We start from the raw sequence: 17,271 nt of genomic DNA, 5'->3' as shown, positions 1-17,271 counted from the left end.
TGTTACCTGTCAGTGCTCCTACATTATCAGATCTTATGTTCTATCTTCTAAGGCACTTTTTACTATATCAATCCACCTTTTTCTATGCCAATCTGGCAGAGAACACTTGTTTTGCTAATCTTTTCCCATTTAGTTTAAGTGACCATACCACTTGAGATTAGCTCTGCCAACACATTCCTGGATGCTAATAATATCAAGTTTTTTCATGGTATTCTCATTTTTAATATGATATTGCCATTGATGCCATCTGTTCATGCCCCTAATCTTTCTCAGGACTGTCATATCTTTAGTCTCTAGTCTTTGGTCAAGTGTTCTATTTCTAACCCAGCGCTCAGATCCATAAGTTAAAATTTGTTTGAACACTGTCTTGTATACAGCTAATTTAGTGTTTTGACTAATTTCTCTCTTATTCTATACAGTTGATGTTTTCAGTGTTTCTGACTGTTTTCATTGTCTTTGTCTTGGTATTGCTGACCTTCATACCAAAACTATTACAATAGTTATTCAATGAAGTATAACATCATCCGCATAAAGCAAAGAGCTGAGATTGACATCTCCAATTTTGATATCAGGTTTAATACCACTTTCCTTCATAATGAGATCAATATAGATAATGAATAACAGAGGGGATAATGTACATCCTTGTCTGACACCAGATTTAACATTAAACAATCTTCCTGTACTTCCTTCAATTCTAACTGCTGACTTACAACTCAAATAAAGAAATTATATTGCTTGATATAATTTCCCAGGAGGGGATATATTACTAAGGTAGTCCATAAGATTACTTGGGTATTGAAGAACACATTAACAAGTAGAGATAAGGAAGTTGTTAAATACTCTTTATAGGATCTTGATATGCCCACATCTGGATTACTGTGCTCAAGTCTGGTTCCCTGGATTTCTTGGGGATGAGTAAGCAGTGGAGAGAATTCAGACTCAAGTGACTAAGATGGTGAGTGGCTGGCCTGTGGAATGTTCCCTATGAGGATAGATTGAAGGTGTGTGGATTGCAGAAGTTAGTTAATAGGAGATAAAGATATGATATGATAGAAATATTTATGTTCCTGAAAGGGTTTTATAGGATAGATGCAGTGGATATGTTTCTGCATTTGGCTAGAGGGATGAGAACACGGGATCATCCCTGGAAGTTTAATAAAGGTGTGAAAACAAGATTTTTTGGTTGGAGAGTTGTGAATGAGTGGAATGGGTTTCCAGAGTCAATTATGAGTGCTTTGTCTGTTAATGAGTTCAAGGAGAGGTATGATAGATTGGGTCTCTCTCGACGAGTCTTCGGACTCCATGGAGGTGTCCATATAATAATAATAGCCAAATAGGAAGGGGGGGTGAGGGGCTTTTAGGATTTCTCGGTGATTTGTTATAACAATGTTTTCTACAGTGAGAATGACCTTGTATTGTGAAATAAGAAAGACACTACATAAGTTAACATAAAAAAGGTTAAGATGATAGAACATGACTACACTATTAATTTTTTCATGTAGTTTTTGTGTTAAATTGGTTCTAATTCATTCATGTTATCTGTATTATAATAAATCATATTAATATAATTTAATGTTCTTATATTATATAATCTGTGCCATATATATAATAAGGCAAATTATTGAAGCGTTCATTTCCAAAAATGTGCATATTAAAGTAACTTCAGTTTAAAATAAATAAATAACACTAAATACAACTACTCAATCTACATAAGTGTTATTTTATTTTTACAGCGTAGATCTGGAAGATTTTATCCTACTCGACTGGCCATTAACTTAGCCTCTGGATTAAAAGGCATAAACATGGATGCCCATCGTCCTGGTTACATTGTAGTGGAGACCAATTACAGAGTATATGCATATACAGGTTGGTAAAGTAAAATAAAAGTCAAAAGGATTTTTTAAAAAATTGAATTTATGTTTTTAAAAGAATACAAAAAAATTATGGATACATCTAAAAAAAATTTTTATCAATCACGTGGTTAATTTTGTGGAGATAGTCCTGTTTTTATTAAGTCAAATTTTTGTTAAGTTTGGGAGGGCTGTTATATTTTTAAAATTTTATTTTGTGTGATATAGTGCATTTTGTTACAAAAAAAAAAGTTGGTATTTTTTCTTGCAGTGTATATGAATAACTTTCATTACTTGAGTAACAAAAGTAGTTCACATTACAGGATAGTGTCTCTGCTTTCTAACTGACATGCTCTGGATTTGAAGTCCACTGTAGTGTGGACATTGTCTTTAGATGGTAAATGATTTTTGATCTAGTGTGAGACATTAACCTCTCTCATTAGAGGCTCTTTTACCTTATTTATTGGAGGCCTGAAGTAACTTGAAAAGTACTAATAAGTGTTCCCAGATTATCTACCCTTTACCTCATCCATGATATGTGTGTGAGGTGAAGATCGGTAAATTAGTAGATAAAGGGAAGATTATATATGGATTGCAGGTTTACAAAATTATGTGTGTAAGATTGTTATTTAAAAAAAAAAAAAGTTTAATTGTTGTTCTGAAAGAGGTGACATTCATCTTCTAGCATTCTCATAAGTTTCAAAGCAGGAAACTATATTTCAACATTTAGTCAGTGACAAGTACGTCTTACATCAGACATCATACAAAATATAAATAAATAAATAAACTCTTCAAATTTGACGAGATGTTTCGAGACATTTTTCATATTTTCACCAAACCTGAAACCTCATCATTTTTAGGTGTGTACTCTGTTGTTGGATTACATGATAATCCAACAAAATTAAAGATTTCATTATGGATTACCTGTCAACAATTTTTTTTTTTTCCAGATTGGTCTATTATTGAAGTCTCTGACTTGATCAGCAAATCTTTACATCTCTCTCTCTTTTCTAAAGTACAACCAACTGCATCTATTTCTTGCTCTTTTTCTTGTCATTTTGATATCAAGTACATGCTTTTGCAAAAACCAGCAATAGACCTTCTAGACACTGTAATCACATCTTCCTAGCAGTATATGTTCTTTCACAGTTTACAGAAAACCATCTCACAAGCTGAACAATTCACACTTTTGATCATCTCTTCATTATAAAATAGGTGAGGGTGATTATTTATAAGAACTCTAGATAACCAGTACCAGGCTTCCTTCACAGGAAAGTAATCATCAAATTCCTGCCATGTACCCTCAAGGGGTGTACAGGATATGATAGTACTACATGAAAAAAATTACATCATTACTAACTTCCTATCTACAATTTTCCTCCAAATCAGTCTGTTACTTGTCAAGACTAGAACATTATCAGATCTTATATTTCTATCATCTAAGACACATTGTACCGTATCAACCCACCTATATCTGGGTCTTCCTCTGGGTCGTTTGGCTACCAAACTGGCAGAGAACACTTGCTTTGCTAATCTTTCTTTGCCCATGCTGTTTAAGTGACCATACCACCTAAGATTTGTCCTGCTAATGCATTCCTGAATGTTGACAATGTTAAGTTCTTTCCTAATATCCTCGTTTTTAATATGATATTGCCATTGATGCCATCTGTTCACGCCTATAATCTTTCTCAGGACTCTCATATCTGTGGTCTCTAGTCTTTGGTCAAGTGTTTTACTTCTGACCCAGCTCTCAGATCCATAAGTTAATACTGGTTTGAACACTGTCTTGTATACAGCTAATTTAGTGATCCGACTAATTTCTCTCTTATTCCATATGAATTTATTCAATTGACTTCCCACCATACCAGCTTTGCTGATTCTGTTGTCTGTTTCTATATTTAATTTACCATCTTCAGTAAAAATTGTGCCTAAATAGCTGAAATGTTTTACTTGTTCCACAGGTTCTCCATTCACAACATAGTTGACATTTTCAATGATTCTGCCTATTTTCATTGTCTTTGTCTTTTTATTGCTGACCTTCATACCATATCTATTACAACAGCTATTCAATTTAGTCAGAGAATCTTGCAGACTTGTAGCAGATTTATTTAGAAGTATAACATCGTCTGCATAAAGCAAAGAGCTGACATTAACATCTCCAATTTTGATACCATGTTTAATACCACTTTCCTTCATAATGTGATCCATATAGATAATGAATAACAGAGGGGATAATGTACATACCTGTCTTACACCAGATTTAACATTAAACCATCTTCCTGTACTTCCTTCAATTCTAACTGCTGACTTACAACTCAAATAAAGACTAAGTATTGCTTGATATAATGTCCCATTGACACCATATAACTGCAGCGTATTGAATAGCTTCTCTCTTGGCACCTTGTCATATGCCTTTTCCAAATCGAAAAAACTTAAATACAGATCTTAGTTATATTCCTATGCTTTCTCGACTATTTGTCATAAAGTAAAGATCTGATCCTGACAGCCTCTGTTTGGCCTGAATCCAGCTTGTTCTTCACCAAGCTTTTCTTCCACAATTCTTCTCAACCGTTTCTCAAGTATACTTGCATAGATCTTGCCAGGAACACTGAGTAGGGAAATACCTCTGTAATTCTCACATGCAGTTTTATTTCACTTTTTATATATGGGTACTATAAGAGCTCTACTCCAATCATCGGGAATTCGTCCCTCTGTCCAGGCTTTCTGAACTATGCAGTGCAGCCACTGTAAGACTTATACCACCATACTTCAGCATTTCTGGTCGAATATCATCTACTCCTGCTGCCTTTCCACATTTCAAGCCTTTGATGGCTTTTTTTATACTTCAAGTATGGATATGTATTCCTGACTGCATGCCTGGTCAGTGTTTTTTTACCACTGTGCTGTCATCACTGCTTGTTTCATTTAGCAGTTTTTCAAAGTAATTACTCCATATTTCAAGGATATCTTTTTCTCCCGTTTTCAGGTCACCTTTATAATCTCTAATTCCTTTTACAGCACTCTTTCCTCCATTCTTAAGCTTCTTCAACAACCTCCAGAATATTTTGCCACCTTCTTGATATTTATTTTCTATATTCTTGCCAAAGTCCTCCCATGACTTTTGTTTATCTAGTTTTACACAGTGTTTAGCATTCTTGCATTTGTCTCTATATTCTCTAAGAGCACAAGCTGACTTATTTGACAGGAACTTTTGGTATGCTTTCTTCTTTAACTTCCTGTGTCCACCAGGGAGTTCTGATTTTTTTATCCTTACAGACAACCTCACCACATGACTCTCTGGCAGAATCAATCAATGTTTTCTTCAGAGTTTGCCACTGAATCTCCAAGGTTTGATTCCTGTTCTCAAACTCTTTCATTTTTTCTGCAATAATCTTTGTGTATGTTAGTCTACAGTTCACATCTGAGAGCTGCTCAACTTTTATTCGCTTTAAAACTTTCTTACATGTCATTCTTTTCAATGTTAAATTCAATTTTATCCTGCTCAAGACTAAATAGTGATCACTTCCAATTTCAAATCCTCTGTACACTCTGGTGTCCTGCACCAGGGAGAAAACATCACTATCAACAATAACATAGTCAATGAGACTTTTCTTATTCCTTGCCTCTTCTCTCCATGTGAATTTGTGCACATTCTTATGTTGGAAAATGGTGTTAGTAATAACCAGTCCATGTCCTGAGCAGAAATCCAACAGATATTTGCCATTATTATTAGCTTTGCTCTTTTCTCCAAATTTTCCCAAAATATTTTTGTATGTCTGGCAATCATTTTCTACTCTGCTATTTAGATCCCCAACAAGGACCAACTTTTAATTTTTCATTGTGTCAGTTGCTTTTTCTAAAGCCTCAAAAAACTCCTCCACTTCTACCTTAGTAGAACCTTCTGTGGGACAATAGGCACAAATAAGTCTCATTGTCCAGTTCCCCATTCTCATATTTGCACACATTACTCTACTTGAGACTGACTGCCATTCAAGAAGATTAGCCTCGTATTTTGTGTTGAATACTATGGCTACTACTCCTTCTTTTCCTTGATTGTCATGCCTGAATATAACATTTTGTATTTATTGCTCAGAAAGATCTCACCAGTTTTTGTCTTTTTTGTTTCAGTCACCCCTATTATGTCGATCTGGTACTTATCTAATTCCTCAGCTAGCTCCATTTCTTTGCCATTCAGGCTTCTTATGTTGATAGTACCGACCTTTAACTCTGGTGATGTTGAGTTGGGGTTTGTTTTCAGATTTGTTCCAGTAGCTGACTTTTTGCTGTTCGCCCTGGTTCCCTGGCGAAAACAACGCGGGCCTTGTTTAACCGGGCGACGCCCCAGCCGGCATGAAATTCTGTCATGTTGTACCATCATTTTTTATTTTGGTTTAACCAATAAGAATACAATTTGGTCGGCTAAATCCCAAATTGCCAGCCCATCCTCGTTCGTTCAGTATCCAAGTAGATACCCAACAGGGTGCACCACAAGAATGTGAGGATTGGACATTAGGTCAGAAGCCCTGGTCGGTTCTCCACATTCCTTTAAAGGATATGTGGAGGTCTCCTCTCAGTTATACAGTTTTGACCCTTAAGCACCCCAACTGTGCACTTATATATTATAAATAGGATTAACCATGTAAAAATTTTATTTGCAGATTCGCAGCTTCAAGTGGCATTACTCGCACTGTTTACTGAAATGATGTATAGGTATGTATTATTTAAGAGAAATTTATATATTGAGAATAAATACATAAAATATTTTAATTCCTGGAAATGGTTTATATATTCAGTTTATGTTGTATAGTAATTTTATACTTTTTGCTGGATAATTATTCATGGCATCAGTAGTGACTCTTTGGTGGCAACTATAGCTGCTCACTAAATTTAATACAAGCATTATTAATATCCATATTCAATGTTTTGTAACCTTCCAGGCTGAATGTTATTCATCTTCCACTTTTATTCAACAGAAGAAAGGTACAACATGGTACAAAGTTTTGATCTGACACTTAATATTTGTATAACACAAATATTAAATATCAAATCCTTAAGGAGAGAGAGAAAGAAATTGGCTTGCTGGATGGGGGGAGTTCCTTTTTTCTCTCCTTCACATATACTTTTATAGCTCCCATTGTTCAGTTGATTTCAATTAAATACCTTGAATACAGCAATTAAAGTCTCCAGGGGATTTCATCACATTTGGGACAAAATGGGGAGTGTGGATTTAACATTTCAGAACTGTATCCCAGATTTATAGGATTCAAATCAGCTCATAGAAAAGAAACTGCTCTGTTTAATCAACTAGTTCGTCCAAATTACATCAGACTTGAAATATAGGTATCTCACATGGAGCATGCAATGCTGTCATAAAATCTTCTATGTAAAAACAGCAAGATACATACTTCATTGGTTTGTTAATTGCTGTGAATGTACATACTTTTCTGAAATTCCAGCAACACAAAATATCAACCAGTTAGTACAGTTAACTTACTATAGCAGACACCATATAATTAATTCACTCACTATAACAAACTACTGGAAAGTCCCATAAGTATAATGTTATTCAAAATTAAATTTGCTATGGGTAGAGTTGACTATACCATTAATAGAAATGTTAGCTATAGCCGCATCTGATTTTAGCCATCTTCCTACTTTCTCAATACTTGGCTCGTGTTTTAGGTGCATTTCACAAAATGCATAAGCACCTTTTAGATTCATTATTCCTTATCTCTTATTTGTGAGCTAGACAAGTTTTATTGAAATTCAATATTTGAAACTGTACAGATTGTCAAATGGTATTCTGTTTTATCAGACCATTTAAGGGATGAGATTTGAAAATTATATATAGCATTAACTCTGCACTTATTATTATTGCTCTACAGCCCAAATCAAGCCTTGGCCTTCTTGATTTGTTGCTTCCAACCATGTTTGTCCAAAACTTTTCTTCTTCACTTTGGACATTGTAGTGTGATGGAGAGACACCATGTTGACTAATGGTGTCTCTCCATCTCATTCTAGATTTTTCTTTTGGGCTTTTACCAAGAATTTTACTACTTATTGTCTTCAGAAGTATACATATAATGTTTTTCCATACAAAAAACATGTCCTGCCCACTGCAGTTTTTGAATTTTATTACACTGGATATTGTGGGTTTTTTATTAAGTTAATATAACTTATGGTAGTATATGATTCTCCAGAGACCATTATCATTTACTAGTTTAAATATTTTTCTAAGGATTTTCCTTTCAAAAGCCGAAATCAAATTCTCCACTCTTCCCATAAATATTCAGGTTTCACATCCATTGGTAACAGTTGGATGAATTATCAATTTATATATTTTACTGCAGTCTTCCAATGAATATCTTTTGAACTGAGTACACATGATAAAGAATAAAAGCCTGATTGCCTCCCTTTAATCTGCACATCCACCATCTTATTTGTTGGCTAGTGATCATTACCTCCTAAATATTTAAATTGTTCCACTTTTTTTCAATTTCAAGGTCGCAATTTGCACAACTTGTATCAGTTAACTGATTCTGCCTAGTATTAACTTTTTTTTAGTCCTATTTCTTGTGCTGATTTTAGTAGCTCCAAATACGTTTCTTGTGCTTTCTGTTTGGTTCTTGACATAATGTTAATGTCATCTGCATATGCTACATCTGACTGATTTTAAAGCGTCTTTAGTATCTATTGGCAATGATCAGATAACATATTCCAAAACTAAGCTAAAAAGTATTGGAGTTAGACAATCTCTTTGTTTTAATCCTTGAGTTATTGGAAAGGGGTCTTCTAAATCATTTTGTATTTTAATCTATGCTTTTGAATTTTCCATTATTAACCTTTTTAGTCTTACTGACTTATCTGGTATTCCAAATCCCATGTAATTTTCCTCTGTTAATGTTAGTGCATTAGTTGTGCACTAACTGGATAGAATTTAATAAAATTAAAGTGTGTAGACATATTCATATGAATGCCTGCATGCTCCAATTTTGCTTTCAGTTAGATCATTTTTATTGGCAAAACATAAACTGACAGTAATAATTCTGCACTGGCTGGATGAAATTTAAGGAAATGTGGTTATCTGAGATCTGTGTTAAAATTTGAGCCATTTAAGTGAACTACTTTATTAATGACAGAATTTGATAAATAAAACAAAATTCGGCGCAAAACAGCTCTAGGTTTAATTGTTAAGTTAATCAATGTTGTCATTATACAAGAATGCAGTTACAAAATGCACCCTTTTTTTTTTTTTTTACTATTCTCTACGGTCATTGATTTGTATGGAATGATTTTAAAGGAATTTATTTTATCTTTAAGTTTGAATATAAGGTTAAAATAAATATCCTTCGACTGATAAATATATATATATATATATATATATATATATATATTTTTTTTTTTTTATCACTATTTATGCAACAGGTTTCCCATTCGTATTATTTAGACTTAGAATTTTTCATTTAGTAGATGCTTTTTTCAGTGTGTTTTATGATAGAAATCGGAAAGTAACTTCTCTATGGTTATTTGAGATAAAAAATAAAACTATTACAACTAGTTTAAATCATATCCTCTGTTTCATTTGACATAGTATCACTTGGAAAGCTATTAGCAAATACAATTTTATGCCTGCCATGATTGCTCAGTTTGTAAAATTGTTTGCTGCAAACTTGACATGTAAGACATGGATATTTTGATATACCACCTTCTAATGTTGAACTTAAGTTTATAGTAGTAAAAAGTATATACAGTAGTATAAAGTCTTGTAAAATTTGCTTATTCTTTGTCTTAAAACTGTCTGTTTATAAATTGTCTGCATGTATTCCGTTAATTGGAAATAAATCCATGTCCAGTTTTTTAAATTGCATGAGTTTCCAGATGAGAACAAAAGACTTCTCTCTCTCTCTCTCACACACACGTGTGTGTGTAACTTGCTGAAATGCATTCATACTAAAATTTATATGCAGTAGAATTGTGCCAGTTAGTTGAGCATATCCTGTATTTGCATGTACAGTGCAACAATAAAAGAAATTAAATAACCAAGCAAGTTGAGAGCATAGCTAACATGCTTGACATGGGTAATGTTAGTGACTCCTAAAGGAACTTTTCAACTGTGAAGTCTGCATTTTGCATTTTATAGCAGCATTCATGGTTTGTCTGCAGTTTAAAAACTAACAGTAGCAAGTAACACTCCAGCTAGTGCTAGACTGTTACCATCTATCATGCAAATATTTCTGCTACTAATTGGTCACATAAGGTGTTCAGAGGTAAGGATGCCACTAATTCTATTAAAATGCTAAAAATTATATTATTTGTTAGAAAGCAGTTATGGAAAATGCAAAAGAATCATGTAAAACAAAGCAATAATATAGTGATTAATATTTATCTCAGTTTTTTTATTTTTTCACCCTTTCTAATATAGTTAGTCTAACCCAAAAAGCTACATTTATTTTAAATTTTATTAAAGTTGTTAAAATTTAAATAAAATTTGTGGTATGCTTTATTTTTTATTTATTTAGCTATTTTTTATAATAAGAAACTTCCAACCATGAAAAACTGACAAAACAGTATTTAGATATAAAAGCCAACCAGTATAATACTAATTTTTGGGAGATTAATAAAGTCAACGTTTTACCATTCAACACTAATGCCTTTTGATAAGGGACTGTTTGCAGATATAATCAAAATCCATTCAGTACCATGTCAAGTATAAATATGGTGAAAACTGCAAGTAAACTTAAACTATTGCAAATCATATATTAAGACGGACCTCTAGTTTCTTTAAGCTTCATGTCACAATATTTGTAAGCTAGTGTGGAGATATGTCACTATGTATTACAAGAGTTTTTTTTAATCAAATGTCAGCTCTTCTCAGCTTTGCATTTGATGATTAGCATTGAGAGAGCTCTGTGCCCACAGTGACATTCTAGAGAACATGAATTAATTGGCATGTTTTAGGAAGCTGACAATATAGTTTTATAACCGTTATGTATAAGTCTTTTTTTTTTGTTGTTCTCCCAGAAAACAGGATGGTACTGAACTGGCTAGCTTTCACACAAGTATAAAAGCTAACTACACGTCTTCATAGCACAGTCATGAAGACGTGCATATGATTGGTGCGGTGTTAACAAAAGATCACACAACTCGACAACAAAGGCAAGCCGACAATTCTTGAACTGAAACGCCGATTCTCTTCGACCAAATTCCAAAATATCTGAAACTGCCATAACAACATTCACTGTCTATTTCTTTAAAAGTTTTAAACTTTTTTTGTGTGTGAGGTATATGCAAAACTTTTTAATTCCTCTTTTTGTAAAGTAAAATCAGTGAGATATACATGAGGACAAGTTGTATTCGAGTAAATACAGTACTCGGTTTCTAGGTTTTAGTTTATTTATGTTATTTCCTGATGAAGTGAAACAAAGTATTTTACAAAACCAATCGATTTAATATCTTTATTTGTAGTTTTATACCGGAAAAAATAGTTCTAAAATGTCCTATCCACACAAAAGTCTACACAACCAGGGGATTTGTCATGTCCTAGTGTGCACAAAATTATACCTGACAGCTTTAATTGCTGTTTAATCATCATTTTATCATGGCCATGTTTTCATAATTCATCTAATTAATAAATCCTACACAATTTCATTTGGTATCATGAATGCTTTTTATATTTCTGTATATTGACATTACAGATTTCCTAACATGGTTGTTGGCGTCATCACCAGAGAGAGTGTACGTCAAGCATTGCGAAGTGGTATTACAGCTGAACAGGTAAAATTATATTATCCTTATCTTACAGAAAGTATGGAAGAAATGTAAATTTTATTTTATTTTTTTTTTTTTTTTTTTTTGACATCACTATAGTATAACTCAAGATGTTTTTTTAACATTTGGTAAAAAAAAAAAAAAAAAAGCGCAACTTGAAATACTTAGGGTTCATGAAAATTCAGCGAAAACAGTTAATCAAAAGACAGTTTACCAAATGGCAAATAGCCAGTAATTTTTTGATGAATTCCTTTCATAATTCATTGAAGGAATAATTTTCTTGCAAAATATTGTTTAGAAGTGTTCAGTAACTATACCTGATGGGTCATTGGATTGAAATAATTATTTTGTTTTACAGAGTGATTATAATTAAAGTTCACATTTTGAAGGGCTGTAACTGGGTAACTCAGCAGAGGATTTAATATTTAATATGACAATGAATGCGGCACTGGAATTTTATTTTGCACAAAACAAATATTAGTTCTAAAAGTTGCACACATGGTACTGGTGCGTTGTGTGGTTACACAACAACATGCTGTCCTCCATTGTCGGCAATGTGCTGAAATCGCATGCCACAGAATGTAGAGTTTCACTCAAAATGTTATGGATGTGGCATGTAATGCTCGTCTTGAGGTCCACTAAGTTGGCTATGTGTCCATGATAGACAACATTTTTAAGATATCCCCACAGCCAAAAATCACAGGGATTCAACGTGGCCAGCACACATGCTGGCCACATTCTATCTAGGTAGGACCTCTGATGATTATTGTTTCCCAAATTTTGGGAAGTTTTATGTTATTTTCTACTATAGTTCTGTCACTGCTTGTTTTGTTTAACAGTCTTTCTCATATCTTCAGTTTTCATATGTTACCTGTATCATCTTTAATTCCTTTTACAGTACTCTTTCCTCCAAGCCTTTCTAAAGCATTTTCTATATTAGTATAAATAATAATAATATATTTGGCATGGTATACAGAATTAAAAAGTTCATTAAGGACTATCTCTTCTCTTCACAATGATGATAATTCTCATCTTCCTTGTTGTGTAAGTAATCAAGTAACTTTTCAAACCTGATTACTGCTTATAGTGGTTAATCCTAGCTGCATTACCTTTTATGACTGTGAATTATGTGTGCTCCTGGTCAATTTTCCTGTTTTGCAGAAAGAAAAACATGAGTTTTTGGCAGGAAAAACCCTGCCACCTCCATATAGACTGCCTTACTCACATTGTGCTGAAAAGCACTGATAAAAGTTCTTTGCATCCTAGATGTGATTTAAACCCAAGTGTTTCCAAATAAAGGGCATCTTCAAAACTGGATAAGAGATGAATGTTCTTGTTATGGTAACTGAATAATTTAAATGAAAATTTTCACTTTACTGTCTGATTCACCTCTAATAGTACTACTACTTAATAGAAATCTAGTTAATGTATTTTATTTAACAGTAAATGAAGGTTGACATGGCAAATCACTTTTGCAATTACTCACAAGGTTGCACTTCACAAAATGTTCCAGATCTGTATACATTTGCATCATTCTATTCTACTGTGTAAAATAATGATTGTTTGATTGAGTTATCATATGTTTGTTCATTTCAGATAATAAACTTTCTAAGAATGCATGCCCATCCTAAAGTTTTACATGAGGTAAGATATAGAATTTCATGCTATATGTTGTAGAATATCTCCAAGTGTATAATTTTTTTAAATTTGGAGGTGTGATATAAGATATAAACTAGGATTTCGAAATATTAGTATTACCCATATTTTGGGAAGTTATTTAATACAAACATATTTATTCAAATTAGGCTGATTTCTGTTTTACTGGCTGAGATTCCACTGGCATCTGAATGGCTGATGAGTCCATATCAGCCATTCATAAACCATTAACTTTAGTCATATGCTCTGATTTCTGCAACTAGGTTTTCTGTCTTGATTGCACATTATGGTGATGTTATGAATTTGGAATATAATGAATCTTTATCCTCAGACTTTGCAATTAAAATCTGGATTTCACAAAGCTTTGTTCTCTTACCTGCTCTCTCTCTCTCTCTCTCTCTTCATTCATCAGAAGAAAAAAAACTTCCAGAATATCAACTTCTACAATCCTAAATTCTGTTCTACAACTTCAGTGTGGCTTTGATAGACTAGTGGTATTAAATTTGATATTAAAATTGGCAATATTAATCTTAGCTCTTTAATTTATGCAGGTGATGTTATACTTCTAAATAAATCCAGCACAAGTCTGCAAGATTCCCTGACTAAATTGAATAACTGCTGTGATAAATTTGTTATGAAAATTGGCATTAAAAAGATAAAGACAATGAAAATAAGCAGAAACATTGAAAACATCGACTGCATCCTGAATAAAGAACCTATAGAACTAATAAAACATTTCAGCTCTTTAGGCACAATTTTTAGTGAAAATGACAAATTAAATTTGGAAATAGACAGCTGAATTAGTAAAACTGGTATGTTAGGAAATCAAGTGAATGAATTGATGTAGAATGAGAGAGAGAGAGATTAGTCAAAACACTAAACTAGCTGTTTACAAGACAATGTTCAAACCAGTTTTAACTTATGGATCTGAGAGCTGGGTTAAAAAATTAAACTCGTGATCAAAGACTAGAGACCACAGATATTGAGAGTCCTGAGAAAGATTAGTGAAGTGAACAGATGGCATCAGTGGCATCCCTGAATGCACATACCATGTATTTGATGATGATTGCCCCTAGGTGGTAGATGAAATTCGTTGCTCAGTAAAATACAATTCCTTTGCTTATTCGGGGACCTGAAGTGGTTATTGCCATGCTAGGTTCTTTAAGCAAAGTTTGTTTTTCCCCTCTCCCCTTTTTTGTGGTTTGCAGCTTCATGAGCATACTGTGAACACATTGTAGGAAGCCTGCAGGTCAGCCACTAAACAGTACATAGATTCAGAACACAATGATAATTATTATTATTATTACTATTATGGGCAACTCCAAGGAGTCCTTAGACTCATCGAGGGAGGCCCTAAAACGTCATGTCAAGAGCAACTATTCAGCTTCCACACAGTATCTGTGTGGAAGCTGAATAGTTGCTCTTGACATGACGTTATATCAAGAGTATCATACTTTGCCTTGAACTCATTTACAGTCATGGCACCCACAACAGACTCTGGCAACTTATTCCACTCATTCACCATTCTCCAAATAAAAAACCTAGTTCTAACACCTTTGCTAACCACACTCTTGCCCAGTTTCCATGGATGGCCCCTAGTCCTCTCACCACCAGAAATGTTCTGAAAATATCCTCTGAATTAATCTTATAGAAACCCTTCAGTAATTTTAACGTCTCAATCATATCACCCCTTTTCTGCCTGTCAACCAACACTGCAACCCACAAATCTTCAACCTGTTCTCATCATAAGGTTCATTCCAAAGACCTGCTATCATCTTGGTCATCATCTCTGGATCCTCTTTACCTCCTCCCCATCAAGAAGAAATCCTGGCACATGAAGGCTCAATATAGAGGAACAATAACTTGCTTGTCTCTGCTCGTCAAGGTATTCTTCAGTAACCAGGTGATTTGATGAGCTGATTCAGCCACTTTTGCAATGTGCCCCCCTAAACTTCAACTCCCTATCCACCAACACTCCCAAATCCCTGGCCTCATCAAACTCCTGGAGTACAGGTCCACTAATGTGGTATGCTGCTGCTAATCTTTTCGCCCCCAGAATGCATAACCTTACACTTTGCCACATTAAATTGACATCCATTCTCCTTAGCCCAGTCCTCCAATCTATCCAAATTATCCTGCAAAATTTTGACATGTGCATTCACTATCGCCCTAGCCAACTTTGCATCGTCAGCGAACAAATGAACCGTTCCTCTTAGATCCTTCCCTATATCGTTAATGAACAAATTAAACAGCAGTGGTCCAAGAACAGAACCCTGTGGCACACCACTAGTCACAGGCCTTCTTTTGGACTCTACTCCTGAATAAACTACTCTCTGATATCTCTCCATCAACCACCCTTCTATCCATCTCACCAACTTTATATCCATCCCCATATGCTGCAGTTTACTGATTAGAATTCCATGTGATATCCTGTCAAGGGCCTTAGCAAGGTTTAGCAGTATCACTGTAAACCCATTAGTCAACCCTTATCCAGTTAAGTGTATTCTCATAAGGTTCATTCCATAAACCTGCTGTCATCTTGGTCATCACTTCTGGATCCTCTCTACCTCCTCCCCATCAAGAAGAAACCCTGGCACCCAGATCTAGGCACATTAGTCAAGAAGTGTAAACCCTTATCCAGTTCAGCTGTCACTGTGTTATAAAACGTGAGCAAGTTACTGAGGCATGATCTACCCTTCACCAAACCATGCTGTCCCCCATACAGTATCCCATTATCATCTATCCATTCCTGTATTTTTCTCTTGACTACTTTCTCCAAAACCTTGACAACGACTCCTGATATGCTGATCGGTTAGTAATTTACAACAGCAGTCTTGGAATCTCCTTTATGCATTGGTACTATTTTCCCCTCTTTCCACCCCCTCAGGACTAACCCAGACCTGAGACTCAAATTAAACAAAATGGTCAAGGGCACTGATAATTCTTTTGCCGCTTCACCTAAGACCCAAGCTGGTATACCATCCAATCCCACAGATGTATTCACATTAAGGTTTTGTAATATACTATTCACCTCAATTCCCGTATAAGCTATTGGTTCCTTCATTTCTGCAATATCACCACCTGGATGATATACTCTTGCAAAGTGCTCGCTCAGTAATTCCTCTATATCAACTAATTCAGTTACCTTCCTACCATCGACATTCCTTAAAATTATTCTGCCGTATACATTTTTTCTTTTACTTGCAGCATATCAAAAAAACTGTTTAGGATTCTCTTTAGCTTGCTTGGCTAATTTCCTTTCATAATCCGCTTTTGCTTTTCTTACCACACTCTTTACCCTTCTGGCCTGTGCCTTATACTGTTCGTGTGCCTGCAGGTCACCTTTCTCCTTAAATTCCCTCCACAGTTTCTTTTTTTGCAGCTCAAGCTTAATGCTATTATTCATCCATTTAACCCCTACTTGATTTACTATCCAAACTCTAGGTAGTCAGCCATTACCTCCTTTAAATGCTCCTTTACCACTTCCCATGCACTATCAACCTCCAGCCCTTGCAGTTTTACATGCCATGGCACTGAACAAAGCAATCTCCTAAGCTTGTCGTACTTACCAGCCCGGTAATTCCACATGTACCCTTTCTTAATTGAAATTTCCACACATTTAGCCACCTCCCAGGTCAAGACCTTATGATCGCTGTCACCAATTGGTGGCAACATGGTCATATTCGTTACAGTCAAATTCTCAGATGCAATTACTAGGTCAAGCACTCTCGAACCCTAGTATATTCCATTACATGCTGTCTCGGATAGTTATCCCTTAATAACTGCATAAAATCCAATTCCTTCCTCCCATCTGTCCTCTCCTCCTTCCATAGTTGAAATCCCCCATAATAATTACCCTCTTTCCACTCATTGCATCTATTTGTCTATGCATACTATCTCCACCATCCATCACCTGGTCTATAGCAGCACCCAACTGTATATTTTGTTTCACTAGTCTCAATCTCACACCAAATAGCCTCAAATGTGTTCTCTTCAC

The 17,271-nt window shown here is 34.6% G+C and overlaps 1 protein-coding gene across 1 annotated transcript in view; it reads left to right on the top strand.

Moving 5' to 3' along the window:
- Positions 1 to 17,271, top strand: part of mrn (general transcription factor IIH subunit 4 marionette) — a 126,719-nt gene that overhangs the window by 93,942 nt on the left and 15,506 nt on the right. The window contains exons 10-13 of the mRNA XM_090404878.1: positions 1,734 to 1,866; positions 6,509 to 6,560; positions 11,546 to 11,624; positions 13,215 to 13,262. Coding sequence (XP_090261004.1) covers positions 1,734 to 1,866; positions 6,509 to 6,560; positions 11,546 to 11,624; positions 13,215 to 13,262 — 312 coding nt within the window. The remainder of the gene's footprint in view (positions 1 to 1,733; positions 1,867 to 6,508; positions 6,561 to 11,545; positions 11,625 to 13,214; positions 13,263 to 17,271) is intronic.

Source organism: Typopeltis vanoorti, chromosome 15 (assembly GCF_054136105.1).
Source record: "Typopeltis vanoorti isolate ZY-2024b chromosome 15, IOZ_Tvanoo_1.0, whole genome shotgun sequence".
Lineage (NCBI taxonomy): Eukaryota > Metazoa > Arthropoda > Arachnida > Uropygi > Thelyphonidae > Typopeltis > Typopeltis vanoorti.
Note: the sequence above shows the minus strand (reverse complement) of the source record. Positions and strands in the feature narration are given on the sequence as shown.